The following is a 15,569-nucleotide window of genomic DNA, read 5'->3' as shown; positions in this document are numbered from 1 at the left end:
CAATCATAAACACTTACCCGAAATTTTTTACCACGGATCCAGACAGATTATTGAACACGATCGAGGCCCTGGTAACCCAGAAAGCGAACCCAATGGTACACCGTATCACATTTGCATTAATGTCTCAGACTGAGAGTGAATCAATCCAGCAGTACCTGGTTCGTCTCAGATTTTGACAGCACTGGATTGCGATTTCTCTTGCCCCTGCTGCAGCTATGACCTATCCGACATTTACATAAAAGACAAGCTAATAAGGGGGATAGCAAATGACGCACTCCAGACGGACCTACTGGCTAAAGCTGGCTCACTGAAATCACTTGAGCAGAATATCTGCCATGCCGAGGCATTTGAGTCCGCACTACGGGACCAGACTACAATGAACAACACGTTGGACATATCTGCCTTCCGGATGTCTACATATCGAAAACAGAGAAGCGTCATGTCCCCACTAAAAGGAGCCCAGACATGTGTTAGCCCCCCCCCCCCTCAAATTGCAATTACAACAACGACATGAGGTCAACACCCCATTGCAGCGGTTGTGGAAACAGTGAACATGGCACCCCGGGGATGAAACCTCACCACCTATCTTGCCCAGCATGGGGCCAAACATGCAGCAATTGTGGAAGATCAAACCACTTTGCCCGAGTGTGCCGGACGATCAAGAAGGAATGCCGCAGAGCTGCTGTCAAAAGCGCCGAACTTGACGAGGCAGCAATGGACAGCCTGATCGCCCACATTACCTTTGATCAGGCAACAAACAAGTACTGGTCCACACCAATAGAGCAAGTTACCGAAATAAAGGCAACGGTAACCCCATTTTCACCCAATCTGGACCCAAGGAAGAGAAACAACATCCCTGAAAATAATAGCACCAACATGATGATATTCCCTGACAGCGGTGCCACTATATGTCTGGGTGGCACAATACACTTGAGACACATAGGCCTTACCATAGACAACCTGATCACAACGAGGAAAGTTGTTCGAGCAGTCGGGGATTCCACTCTTGAATGTCAGGGTTGGTTGCCGGCGACGTTCAGTGTGGGGGGACACACAACCAAACAAGCCCTCTACATTTGTGAAAGGATAAAACGGCTTTCAGCAAGGCGGCCTGCATTGATGTTGGGATATTACATAAGGAATTCCCAAACCCATCGACGGCTATGCAGTCGTTAGAAGTCGAAAATAAAGTGCAGGATACAGAAAACAGGGTCAAACCCCTACCGTCGCGTCCAGACAGCCTCCCTTTCCCTACCACCGAAGCCAACATCGGCAAATTAAAAGACTGGCTGTTAGAATGTTTTGCGGACACTGCATTCAAGAACGACGGAGTATTTCCCTCCATGACTGGACCTCCAGTACACATTCACCTGAAGGAAGGGGCTATTCCAAAAACCAGACATAACCTAATCCCAGTGCCTTACCATTTGAAAGAACAGGTCAAGCAAGACCTCTGGAACGACGTGGGGAGGGGCATCATTGCTCCAGTGCCCGTCGGCACACCGACTGACTGATGCAGTACCATGGTGATCACTGTGAAAAAAAATAGTAAGCCGAGATGGACCATCGACTATCAGTACCTTAACACACAGTGCAAACGGGAAACACATCATACCGAATCACCCTTTCGATTGGCATCGCAGGTACCACCCAAGAAAAAAAAAAAACGGTATTGGACGCCGTTGATGTATATCACTCAATCCTGTTGGACAAAGAATCTCAGCCACTGACAACTTTCATCACGGAATGGGGGAGGTTCATGTATCTCTGAACCCCCTAGGGGTATCTAGCGTCTGGAGATGCCTACACACGTAGATTTGACAAAATAATTGAAGATATCCCCCGCAAAATAAAGATCGTCGACGACACTCTACTTTACGACTCGGATATCAAGGAATCATTCCTACACACATTCGATTTCTTGCTACACTGTGCAAAGAATGGAATCGTCTTGAACAAAGACAAGTTTCAATTTTGCCAAGACGTTGTGCAATTTGGCGGCCTCAAAATTACACCCTCCGGGATAATCCCCTCGGAACCAATATTAGACGCAATATCCAACTTCCCAGTACCAAAAAACATCACTGACGCAAGATCCTGGTTTGGGCTTGTCAATCAGGTAGCCTGTGCATACTCGCTAGGATCAGTAATGCTACCATTCCGCAATCTTGTGAAAAAGGACTCACATTTCACGTGGAACCAGGACCTTGAGAATGCATTCAGGCAGTCAAAACAAGTCATTGTCGACCTTGTTCGTAAGGGTGTCGCAACATTTGACAAGAATCGAACCACTTGCCTTACCCCTGATTGGAGCAAAGAAGGAATGGGCTTCCTGCTACTTCAGAAACACTGTTTGTGTACCATGGAAAAGGCCCCCCGTGTGCTGCCCAGAAGGTTGGCACCTGGTATTCGCTGGTAGCAGATTTTGCACTGACGCAGAGCGCAGGTACGCACCGATAGAAGGCGAAGCAGCAGCAATCGCATGGGCGTTAGAAAAATGTTGTGTGTTTGTTATTGGTTGCCCTAATCTCATAGTGGTGACGGATCACGGGCCACTGAAGGGCCTGTTTGGTGATAGAGATCTAAGCAAGATCCAGAACCCCCAACTGTTTAGCTTGAAGGAATAAACCCTGAGATACCACTTCAACATACAACATTGTCCTGGGAAATGGCATAGGGGGGCCCGACGCTTTCTCCAGTAACCCAACAGCTGTGACGAACGCCCTCCTTGACGTATTTCCCTTCCAGCCTTCCAAATCAGACACTTCAGAATCCGAGAACCTCAATAGCATAGTTGAATCTACTGCTCTCATATCAACATTTGGGTACAATGACAATGTAACGATCACATCACCAGGCACCATTAAGGCAGAAGGACGTCATGACCCACAGTACCAAAAGTTGATAAGTACGGTACAGCAAGGTTTTCCTGAAACACGAACTCTCACTTCACCCGAAGTCCGTGAGTACTGGGAAGTACGGCACCGCCTCAGCACCCATGATGACCTGGTGCTCTTAGACAGAAGAATAGTCGTTCCAAAAGGTCAACGAGGAAATATACTGCGCTGCCTGCATTCAGCACATCAGGGCATAACTGGAATGAAAGCTTGAGCAAACGAATCCATATATTGGCCTGGAATAAATGCCTCCATCCGCAATACTAGGGAGAACTGCATGACTTGTACAAGGATCGCACAGAGCCAGCCCCAGGAACCAATTACATTGACACAGTCCCCAGAGTGGCTGTTCCAGCAGATTGTCATGGATCTATTCCACGTTGGTGACCACAGATACCTTGCTTGCACTGACAGATTAACTGGCTGGCTCATCTCAATCTGTCGGGAGATATTTCAAGCATATGGTTCCCCAGAAGAACTCAGCAGTGATGGTGGCCCGCTGTTCACATCCCTCCCATTCAAGCAGTTTCTAGAGAAATGGTCTGTAAAGCACAGATCATCATCTGTGGCCTATCCACAATCCAATGGTTGAGCGGAGCTAGCTGTTAAAACAGCCAAGAGGGTTGTAGATGGCAACACAGGACCACAAGAGTCCTTAGATAACGACAAGGCTGCCAGGGCCATCCTACAATACAGAAATATCTCTATACAGGGTATCGGCCTATTCCCAGCACAGCTTCTGCTCCACAGGCGACTTCGAGACTACCTCCCCTCTCACCCGACCCTTTACAAGCCACATCCGGAATGGATCGCCGCGGCTCGAAAGTGCGAGATAACCGTGTCTTGGCGCAACACGCGGCATGAAGAGATGTATAACCGTACGGCCCATTCTCTCCGCCCACTACAAAGTGGGGACTTGGTCGTACTACAAAGAAACAACCGTCTCTGGGACATCACTGGTCGGGTGATTGAAGCCCTCCCCAATCGGCAGTACCGTATCAGAGTTGATGGCTCTGGTAGAATCACCTTGCAGAATCGGCGGTTCCTCAGAAAACTTGAGACTCCCACATCTCCAAAGCCCATCCCAAGTGCGCTACCAGGGGCCCCACCTCACATACCCCAAGTGACAGAGACAAACAGCCCTGTCATACCAGACCCTCAATTTGACCTTCGGACACAGCAACCCGGCAGGAACATCACTCCAGAAGAAGTACCTGAACCTCCTAGACCAATGCCAGCCAAGTCGGTGCGGGCACTTGCAAGGCTATTCCCACATAATCAACCTGGCCGTGAGGAGCTCATTCCTCCTCGGAGGCCGTTACCTCCACGTGATGGGGAAGGGGAGATCAAGATCAAGAATGCGCTTACCTTCCCTCTCCACCATTATGGACCATTTAACTAATTTCAATATATTTATTCAGTAGCAATTAGTGGTATGCTAATTGCCATTGGACCAGCCTACAATTAGTCAGGGATGGTAGATTGTTCTATTTTGAGGCGCCTGATTGGCTAAACATGCCAGGAGGGGCAGGTGCCACTCTACAAATGCCAGCTGCTCTGGCATTCAGGATTTTTTTTTTACTGTTCTAGACTTCTGCCAGGAACTACACTCTGTCAATTATCGCATCCATTCAGCACAACATCTTCATTGGATTAGCTGGCTCACCCTAGCAATATTCTACAAGATCATGTTTTAGCTTATTAGATTGTCCAGAAAATTCCAAGCGTTCCTCTGAACCATAGAAGGTTAACAGAATCCATGGAGCAGAGAAACGTTTGGTTGAAGGAGTTCCAGCATGCTTGGGACCAAGAATATCCTTTGCGTCTTAAGTCTTTTGTTCTTGAGTGCCATTTAGAAATCAACTTAAGATTAATGATGTTTTTTTGTTTTTGTTTTTATTACATTTTCACCCCAAACAAGGCACATTGCCACTTTGATGTAGGGGGCTACTATCAGGGACCTAAGTTCCAGGGTTACTATGTAGGAAGTTTAGCAGCAAGATGTCTGTTCACATTACACTTGAACTTCTGCATGTCAGTACAGTTGGGGTAGCAGGAAACTGGAAGAGAATTCCAAATTCCTGCCATTCTGGGGAAGAAGCTATTAGAGTAAAAGTCTTTCTTACATCATAGGGATCTCAAATGTGTAGGGGTGGGACTTTGCTGCTTGTCGGGTTTGTCGGGAGTATTTTCGTCAAGGGGGTACAAGTGCTGGTAGTTCGTCAGAGCATTCACCATTAAAATACTTGTAAAACAGGCAGAGAGATGTAACATTTCGTTCGTTAGATGACAATTCAGGACCTATTAGTTGGCGACTCTCTTTTGGACATTGTAAAGGAGTGAGAGACTAGTAGCAGATGCACCAGCCAAAATGTGACAACAATACTCCATACATGGGCGAATGGTAACTTTGTAGAGGTACAGGATACTTTTAGGCATAAGTAACTTCCTAGCACGATAGAGAGAGCCCACCTTCTTTGCAGCAGCCTTAGCAATGATCTCAATGTATCTATTCCAACTCATGTTTCCTGTGAACGTTAAGCCAAGGAGCTTGAACGAAGTGCTCTCAGGTAAAATATCTCTAGGCATAGTTATTGGTGGTTGGCAAGGTTTCATGTAATTATTAAAGGAAACAAGCTTTATCTTGGCAGCGTTGAACGTTACCATCCATTTTTGACCCCATTCCACTACAGACTGAAGATCTTCCTCTAGGGTTTCGGCCATTACCTTAGATATGTGCTCATTAGTTTTCTCCACGTGGCTACTATAGAGCTAGGTGTCATTGGCAAATATACCCATCTCAGAGACAATTTTATCATTTATGAATATCAGGAATAATAAAGGTCCAAGAATCGATCCCTGAGGTACACCCCCATTTATATAAAATTTACGCCCATCAAGGACAACCTGGATTCTTCTCTCATTTAAGAAGGGTCTAATTATGCTAAGCATTCGTCCAGTAATACCATAGGATTTTATTTTCATGAGAAGACCATCGTGCCATACCCGATCAAAAGCCTTAGATATATCTAGAGCTACTGCCCTCCCTTCCCCTGCCTTATCCAATGCTTGGTATAAACATTCAGAGATTACGGTTAGAATATCTGCAGTAGAACGGACTTGCCTAAATCCATATTGGTGGTCCGACAGAAGTTTAGCAGCTAAAAAGTGGTGGACTAGAGCTTGATTAATTAAGGACTCAAATATTTTGGAAAAAAGAAGGAGGAGGCTAATTGGGCGATAATTTAATGGGTCTGTTTTTTCACCAGAGTTTTTGTAAACTGGTACCACAGAGGCAGTTTTCCAGCAGCCAGGAAAGCAAGATTCGTTAAGGCATTTGTTAAAGAGTTTAGAGAGAACAGGAGCGACCTTAGTGGAACATTTTTTTAATAGCACAGCTGTGATGAAGTCAGGTCCACATGCTTTTGAGGTGTCTAGGTTTTTTATAATATCATATACTTGGGAGGGCATGATGTTTATATCATCTAGTGTGGTTTCTGTCTGCAGAGGAAAATCAGAGAGGGAATGGCTTGCTGGGTCCAAGGTAGAGTTTGAGGCAAACTGATGGGCAAGCATGTTAACTTTCTCAGTTGCTGTGCAAACAACCTCGTGATTGTTTGATAGTGGGGGTATTGTCGATTGTCCATTATTTACTACACTGTTGTAGATTTTCCAGAAATCAGGAGTTCCTAATTTTTGCGCTTTAATGAGAGGATGAGTAGCACACCTTTCCCTAGTCGACGAGGAATGGGCGAAGAGACTGACGATCTTGATGTAGTCTGAGTGCGTCCTCCAAGTTCCACTAAAGAATGCTGAGCATTCTTTTTCACAACATGAGCATGGACAATCAAAATTCTGATGTTGAACTTAATTCAGCCGTTGACAGTTTATTCCATTTATATCACAATGTGCACTGCTAAGATTATTTTCACCTGTGCAAAAACTGAAAGATCTCATTTCAAAAAGTATTTGCTCATAAACAACTGTAATTTAAACCTGCTCGACATGCATTCCTCTCCCCCACAAGTTCACGAGGAATTTCGGGTGAGTGACCTGAAAAAGAATGCTGTTCACTCTACACTCTGAAACAACAGAGAAGAGGGTTGGTAAGCTCAAGTCCCCATCTATTGGTGCTGAAAGCACCCCTGATCAATGGTCATCCTTCAAGCGACAATGGTCTATGTATAAGACCGGCATGGCTATGACTGATGCTATGTGTGCCACAGCCCTCTTTCACTGCTGTGATGGGGACCTCATGAATGACCTCTTGAGAGACTTGCAGGAAGATGTGTCATCAATGACCGAGGCAGACCTCCTTGATGCTATAAGGCGCCTGGCAGTCAGGGAGGATAGTACTCTGGTCCACCGCATCAAACTCAGTAGGATGACACAGGCCCCTGGTACCCCTATCAGAACCTTCCTTGCCGCTCTCAGGGGTCAGTCCGCTTTCTGCCAGTACACAGCAAAGTGTAAGGAACCGGGCTGTAGCCACACTTATGATTATAGCAGTGAGATTGTTAGGGATAATCTCATTCGTGGTATTGCTGATAGAGATTCTTTCTGATCTGTTGGGTGATCCCAAAACAGATCGAACCCTGGAGACGCGTGCATTTACGACTAATGTCTGGGATCCTTTTTCCCTGTCTCTATCGTCTGCCTGCCTGTTCCTTGTTTGGTGTGGCCGTATTCTTCTCCTTAAAAGTTTAATTTTTTTCTCGTATTATTGTTATTGGTATTACATCTTAATAACAATGTCGTCCAGCCACAACAAAACCGTCGGACACTCGACCATTCTGACGTACAACGTTTTCATTGGAAATTTACCCGCCGATGCGAACGAGAGTGTAGAGTGAACAGCATAGATGAGTAGCACACCTTTCCTTAGTCGACGAGGAATGGGCGAAGAGACTGACGATCTTGATGTAGTGTGAGTGCGTCCTCTAAGTTCCACTAAAGAATGCTGTTCACTCTACACTCTGAAACAATAGAGAAGAGGGTTGGTTAGCTTATGTCCTAGGTGATGAGAGGAGACATTTACATTAGCTAATGAGTTTCTTAGTGGTTTCAGTATATTTACTATTAGCTGTTGCTACTTCTTTCTTGCAATTATTTCTAGCTTCTTTGTCTGTTTGATGTGGTTACTGTGAAGAGCACCCGCAAACCAAGACCTTTTTAGATACTGGAAACTATAGCGGAATTATTTTAGGGGGATGATAGTGTCATCAGATCGGCCTGCATTAAACTGGGTGACAGCCTTTTAAGAGTTCATTCACTGAAACGTTTTTATTGGAATAGTTCCTCTCACATAATGTTGAGCGTGAGATTGAAATTATACCCCTTTTTCACCTGAGAATCTTACTGACAATACTAATCTACTTCTCCTTTCCGGAGATGGGAATGAAGTTTGGCTCTGTCCAGCATGCAACTCTCCCCAGGGAGATCTAAATATGATCAGTTGCGACTTCTGCAAGGAGTGGTATCACTTTAAATGTAAAGGGATGAATGTGCCTCCACTTGAGAGGCAGAAGTGGTACTGTCCTGAATGTGCACCTCAAAAAATGCACCGAGGTAAGCTCAACTTAACTTCCCACATGAATTTGTTAGTCCTGGATCTCAAACTACATCAGACAGTGGAGTTTTACCTAGGGGACAGAATGAGGATACCCTGAACCACTGTTGCCTCCAGATGGCCTGTGACAAAGCGAAGCACCTGTTTGTGCTCTCCCAGGAGTGAAAATTCTAATTGATAGTTTCTGTAATTTTTCTAAGTTTTGTTTTGTTTTCATTTCGCAGCAGTGTGTGATATAAATAAAAACAACTGGCATGTGATGAGGAAGTTGGTGATCGGTGGAGGGTCAATTTCACTTTTGACTTTGCAAAACCTTGTGATATTTTTGGCTCTAGTTGACAGGAAGTGATTCTATGTTTCAGTTGTTGGTTATTTAAGAGTATTACTTCTTTCCAGGAGTGTCTTTAGAAAAGGTTCTGATAGTGGTTTTACTTCTAGCGAACATTTTTCTTACCTGTACTAAAGTTCATGTGCACAAGTTTTTAATCTACAATTTATTGTCTTGTGTCATTTGACTCCTGACAGTTAGGGTTGTAATTTAGCAATATTTTGCACTCTTTACACCAGATCCAACTCTCATCAACCTACTATCTATGGTGTCGGAAAGATTTTAACAGAAACTTACTATAACTGTTTTTAATGTTTATTGATTTTTTACTCATGTTCACCCCTAACAAGGCATATCGCCACTTGGACGTAAGAGGCTACTATTTGGGACTATGCAGAGAAATGATTAACAAGATGTTAGTTTACATTATATTTAAACTTCTGCATATCAGTACAGTCAGAGTAGCAGGAAGGGAATTCCAAAGTCTAGCTGTTCGAGGGAAGAAACTATTGCTTTCTAGCATTTAGGAACCTCAATAGTGAATGGGTGAGATTTTGTTGCTAAGTGGGTTTGTTGGGGGTATGTACATCGAGGGGGCACAAGTGCAACAATTTCATCAGAGCACATCTCATTAAAACATTTGTAAAACAGGCACATGGATACAACATTGTGTCGATGAGACAGGGGTAGAGCTTAGTTGACAAAGTGGAACCTATTAGATTGAAAACTCTTTTTTGGACCCTATCTAAGAAGGAGAGGATAGTGGTAGATACACCATCCCAGATGTGGCAACAATACTCCATGCATGGGCGAATATTGGCCTTGTAGACGTACATGATACTCAGGTGTGAGTAGTCTTCTAGCTCGATAGAGGAGACCCACCTTTTTTGCAGCAGCCTTCACAATGTCCTCAATGTATTTGTTGCAGTTCATATTGTCCGTGAATGTTATTACTAAAACATAGTTTAAAGTAAAGTTATTTGTGGTATAATGCCAAAAGTTATTTCATCGTAAATAATTTAGGTGACTGAAATAGGAATTAACCGCATGAGATAAAAAATAACTGACTCCATAGAATAATCTGTTTAATATTTATTTTTGTTGTAAACAACATCATTGCATAATATCAAACTAATTACATGCGGAGATTTTTTTTCCATCTGTCTGCACCCGCAAGTATGCTATTACTCCTATTAATTATACTGTTATCTTTTAATGCTCAATTCAGAGTGGTGTATGTTCGTTATATAGAGATGCTATCACAGTGATTCGACAGAAACACTCAGTGGTAGACCTTGTTTCTTGTCTAGGCAAATGAACGCCGTTTTCCCCACTCCTGACACACCCCACCCCTAAAACTGGGCACTTGAGAGTGCTTGAGTACTATATATGCCTGAGCAATTAGATTGGGTTGACCTTCCTCTGATGGGTTGAGGGTACTGGATTGACAGTTCCTGGCTGCTGTTTCTCACTGGTAGTACAGGAGCTCTAACTCTTTGGTAGCGCTTAGAGTGGCTGCTCCATCAACAGTTGTATAATATCGGGATGTTTGTAGTGCCATATTGCGCATGGAAAGGGACCCTGCACTCATCCCTGGTGGGCTTTCCTGAGGCCACAATCCTAATTGAAGAAAGGTCAGCTGATGGTCTACTTGTGATGCATGTCTGATGCTCTGCATAACCTCTTGTTCAGCTCCCACTTACCTAAACTAAAACTCTTTAAAAAATATGATGACAGTACAATCTAAAAATAAGCTTAAACCAGGCTTAGGGTCAAACAAACCCAACTTGCCTCCTCCATTGAGGCTTGCATTCACAAATATGCGTGGGCTTAGAACTAATTTAGCTGATGTTGAAGCATTTCTCCTAACAAATACCCCGGATATCTTACCACTAAGTGAGACTAACCTACACTCCTCCATCCCCTCTAACTACTTTAACATGCTTGGATATCTCCCACTCTGCCATAAGGACTCTGACAGACACATGCACGGACTTGAAGTTTACATTCGTAATACCCTTCCCTTCACTAGAGAAACAAACCTAGAATCGGATGATCAAGCCTTTATGCGCTTTAGACTAAATTTGCAACACAACATTAGCTACTTTTACTTTCTCTACCACTCTCCCTCGACCCAGGACTGCACCATAATAAACAAAGTCTCTGACAGCATAGACACAGCACTCTCCCTCGACACTAGCGCACAAGTACATGTATTTGGTGACTTTAATGTCCACCGCAAAAACTGGCATGGGTTCTCTACTTACACAGATGCAGCGGGCAGCACAACTCATAGCTTTTCTATATCTCACTCCCTATCACAAATTGTTACGTTTCCAACCCGTTTCCCTGACCAGGAAGAACAACATGCATCACTTCTAGATCTGTTTTTGACCAGTTCCTGATGATTGTATAACGAATGCCGACAGCCCACTTGGGAACGCTGATCATGCAGTGATAATAGTTGAAATCGCCCTAAACTCTAGAGCCAAAACTGAAGAGCCAGTGCTCAAAACAACGAGATATAAAAAGGCTGACTGGGAAGCCATCAGAGATCTTATCAGAGATGCCCCATGGGGAAATATTTTTTCTCTTCCTGCTTCAGTGCGCAAACGAGACCACTGAATAGTTCAAAACTGCAATCGAAGCACATGTTCCCATGCAGAAATTCTATAGCAAGCCCCCACTCTCCCCAATAGTTTACTTTGACTTGCGCAACTGCCATTGCTTAAAGGCAGCATGCATGCCGCAGATTTAACCGACATAAGTCCAGTTCAAACAGACAGAAGTACATAGAAGCTAGATGTAACGTTAAGAAAAAAATAGCGATATAGAGAGAATTTACGGAAACCACTAAAAAACGCATCGAAGCACAAAAACTAGGAACTCATGACTTCTGGAAAATCTACAACGGTGTAGTAAATAATAGGCAATCAACAATTCCCCCACTAACCAAAAATCACGAGGTTGTTTGCTCAGCAACCGAGAAAGCTAACATGCTTGCCAGTCGGGTTGCCTCAAACTCCACACTGGACTCTTCCAACCACCCCCTACCTGAATTTCCTATGCGGACAGACGCCATGCTAGATGATCTGAAAATCACTCCTGCTCAGGTGCATGCTATCATAAAAAACCTTGACACTTCAAAAGCATGTGGACCCGATCTCATTCCAGCTGTGCTATTAAAAAAGTGCTCAGTCGAAGTAGCTACAGTTCTCTCCAAACTCTACAACAAATGCCTTAATGAATCCTGCTTTCCAGACTGTTGAAAAACTGTTTCTGTAGTACCAGTATTCAAGAATTCTGGCGAAAGAACTGGCCCATCAAATTATCGCCCCATCCTCTCACTTTTTGCCAAAATATTTGAGACCTTAATTAACCATGCTCTAGCCCATCACCTTACAGATGCTAAACTTCTGACTGACAAACAATATGGATTTAGACAAGCCCGTTCCACAGCAGACATCCTAACTGTAATCTCTGAACACATATACCATTCACTGGACAAAGCAGGGGAGGGCAGAGCGGTAGCTTTAGATATATCTAAGGCTTTTGACAGGGTATGGCATGAGGGTCTCCTCAGGAAGATTAGATCATACAATATCACTGGTAGAATACTTAACATAATTAAATCCTTCTTAGATAAGAGAAAAATCCAGGTTGTCCTCCACGGTCGTACATCTAAACAATATAATATAAATGCGGGGGTGCCCCAGGGGTCTATCCTTGGACCTCTATTGTTCCTGATATTCATAAATGACCTCCCCGACAAAATTGCCTCTGAGATGGGTATATATGCTGATGACACCACACCACACTCTATAACAGGCATGACAGAAAAACAAATGAACACATATCTAAAGAAATGACAGAAATACTAGAGGATGACCTCCAATCTGTAGTGGAATGGGGACAAAAATGGATGGTCACGTTCAATGCCGCCAAGACTAAACTAGTTTCATTCAATAATTACAAGAAACCTTCTCTATCACCTATAGCAATGGCCAACGACTCTTTATCTGATAGTACATCTTTTAAACTCCTTGGCCTAACGTTCACAGAAAACATGAGTTGGAACAATTACATTGAAGGCATTGCAAGGAAGGTGGGCTCTATCTACCGTGCTAGAAAACTACTGACACCTGAAAGTATCCTGTACCTCTATAAGGCCACCATTCGTCCATGTATGGAGTATTTCTGTCATATTTGGGCTGGTGCATCTGCTACTAGTCTCTCACTCCTTGACAAGGTTTAAAAGAGAGTCGCAAATCTAATAGGCCCTGAACTGGCATCTAAGCTTCAGCCTCTGTCACATCGACGAAACGTTGCATCCCTCTGCCTGTTCTACAAGTATTTTAATGGTGAATGATCTGACGAACTGCAAGCACTTGTGCCCCCATAACGTGAACACCCTCAACAAACCCGACAGGCTGCTAAATCCCACCCCCACACAGTAGAGATCCCTAGATGTAAAAGATCTTTCTACTCCAGTAGTTTCTTCCCCAGAACCGCTAGACTTTGGAATTCCATTCCAGGTCCCTGCTTCCCCAACTGTACTGACGTACAGACTTTCAAGTGCAACATGCACCGACATCTTGCTGCCCAAATACCTACATAGTACCCCAGTAGTTGTTGCCCTGATAGTAGCCCCCTATACCAAAGTGGCAATGTGCCTTGTTTGGGGTGAAAATGTAATTAAAAAAAAAAATTTTTTAATTATTTTTGTGGGAATTACCATCTCCTTTGTTTAGATTTGAGGAAGGGAGCAATATTTGTTCTGTAGTCATGATACCAACCTCCCATCATTACCTTCTCCTGGAAGGGGTTGTGTAGTATATGTTCGTCCGTCATGATACCATCATCTCAGGCAGGCTAGCAAAAATTTGCGACCGGAGGGAACATATATTTCTAATTATGACGATTCTCATCCCCAAACCCGAGCCAATGCCAAAATCTTTCTCACAATACTCGGACGCCCTCCAGATAAAAAAAAAAAAAAAAATACCCCATTGAAGATGGAAGTGATGTCATAACATTTAAAAAAAAAAAAAAAAAAAAAAAATTACAATCTGAAATGAAAATCTTGATATGATACCTAAGAAAAAAAAAAAAAAAAAAAATGGCACTAGTGTAGTTTTTTAACGTTCACAAGCAAATTAATTGTTTTCATTTTAGGTGTTCCGTACGTGCAACATAAAAGTTCCTATTTACTTGCCTCCCCACGAGGGCAGAGTTAGACACAAGGTCGGTTTTTAATGTGGGCAAAATCCAGCTCCCCAAAAAGGGGCACTCTGTATAGGAACAAAAATAAAAAGTCACGAAGGATTTCTCCTCTACTGACCCAGGACAGAAGCAACAGATACAACACTATGATCTTGGTCCGACGCGCTTCAAAATGAATGTTTTCCTTTTCGTTTAGAAGTACAACTGAACCGTAATACTTACCGTTAGCCTTTTTAAACTGCAGAAATTTTGCCTTTTTAATTTACCGAAATTCATTTACGATCATTATATTTTTAAGACTTTAAAATCGTTTTCAAATTTCGCACGACTGCATTTTTTAAAATTTATTAATAGATTAAAACAGCCGGCATGTTGACTACTTCGTGGCAATGCGCGAATGCGGTATTCGAAAGTGATTTTGAAGCCTTTAAACTGTCGATGGTTAAAAATCAAAGTTTAAAAACGTAAAGTATTAGAATTAATTTGTGCTTTTAAACCAAAAACAAAACGTTAATGGTCGGATATTTTAATATAATAGAGTCAGGGTCGACACACCCACAGAAATAATTTGTGTATACGTCAAGCAGAAGACCATTTTTGTTTTACCTGACATGCCACGGCGATAAGGACAATCAATCGCCAATAATAAAATGCACAAACTCGTTTATCGGATATAAGAATATATAAATTCTACTATCAAGGGGATATCGTTTCATCAAAGATTAAATATAAATCCAGGTAAAAAAAAAAAAAAAAAAAACCCAAACATATAACAACAACAACACTCACTCTCATTTATCCAGAGTCACGTCTATTTTATTTGCAATCTTACCTGTTTTCCGATGAGTAGCTTTAATTTTTTCTTTATATCCATCACTTACGGTATTAATCCATGGACAACTATAATAATTCAGCCAGTCAGAATGGATTAATAAAAGACTGGCATCTCAACAGCACACATAATACTATTTGTGTACACGATGACTTAAGAGGGTAGTTATGAAACTAAGTGGACGCCATTGTGGTTCGACAATGTTTTCGACGCCATCTGTCGGACACGATGTGCAACTGTTGCAGGCAGCAACGATAACTCTGCTTTACTCGCAATTTGAAAATCATTGACTTCCCTATTCTAATATAGGTTTAAAAAAAAAATCTTTTAATGTCTGATTGCTTGCTAATTATAATGAAATCAAGGTTCTTATTAAGAATTTAATTTAATTAAAAAGACCAAAAATACAGAAACTACAGAAAAAATCTTTATGATCCACATATCCAAAAGAAAATGTTATATTCCAAAAAAACACGTAAATTAATCAAGTAGGTTTTTTGTAACTAAGAAAATCAAATTTTATGAGTAAGCAAAAAGGGACTGTTTCGCGTCACTATTTTGAAAAAATAAACAAAGCAGATGTCTACAATAATTCAAATTTGTGAGATAAGCTTTGTAATGCTACCGATTTCATATTAATAGTTTTAAATCGATTTTCTTTACTTCATCAATTTACATAATTTTTAGGATATGACATGTTTGGTGAGAGACATCATAAGC

At 42.5% G+C, this 15,569-nt stretch overlaps 1 protein-coding gene across 3 annotated transcripts in view; it reads right to left on the bottom strand.

The window, feature by feature from the left end:
• Positions 1 to 15,120, bottom strand: part of LOC145277051 (syndetin-like) — a 173,971-nt gene extending 158,851 nt beyond the window's left edge. The window contains exon 1 of one of the 3 annotated variants that reach the window (XM_080128706.1): positions 14,850 to 15,120. In XM_080128706.1, the coding sequence (XP_079984832.1) occupies positions 14,850 to 14,891 (42 nt within the window). In that variant the 5' untranslated portion in view covers positions 14,892 to 15,120. The remainder of the gene's footprint in view (positions 1 to 14,849) is intronic. The other 2 variants (XM_080128708.1, XM_080128707.1) reach the window with 2 other exon arrangements.
• Between the last annotated feature and the right edge of the window lie 449 nt (positions 15,121 to 15,569).

This window comes from Euprymna scolopes, chromosome 5 (genome assembly GCF_053919585.1).
Source record: "Euprymna scolopes isolate OS-2025 chromosome 5, ASM5391958v1, whole genome shotgun sequence".
In the NCBI taxonomy this organism is placed as follows: Eukaryota; Metazoa; Mollusca; class Cephalopoda; order Sepiida; family Sepiolidae; genus Euprymna; species Euprymna scolopes.
The sequence above is the reverse complement of the archived record's forward strand: the minus strand, read 5'-3'. Positions and strand labels throughout refer to the sequence as shown.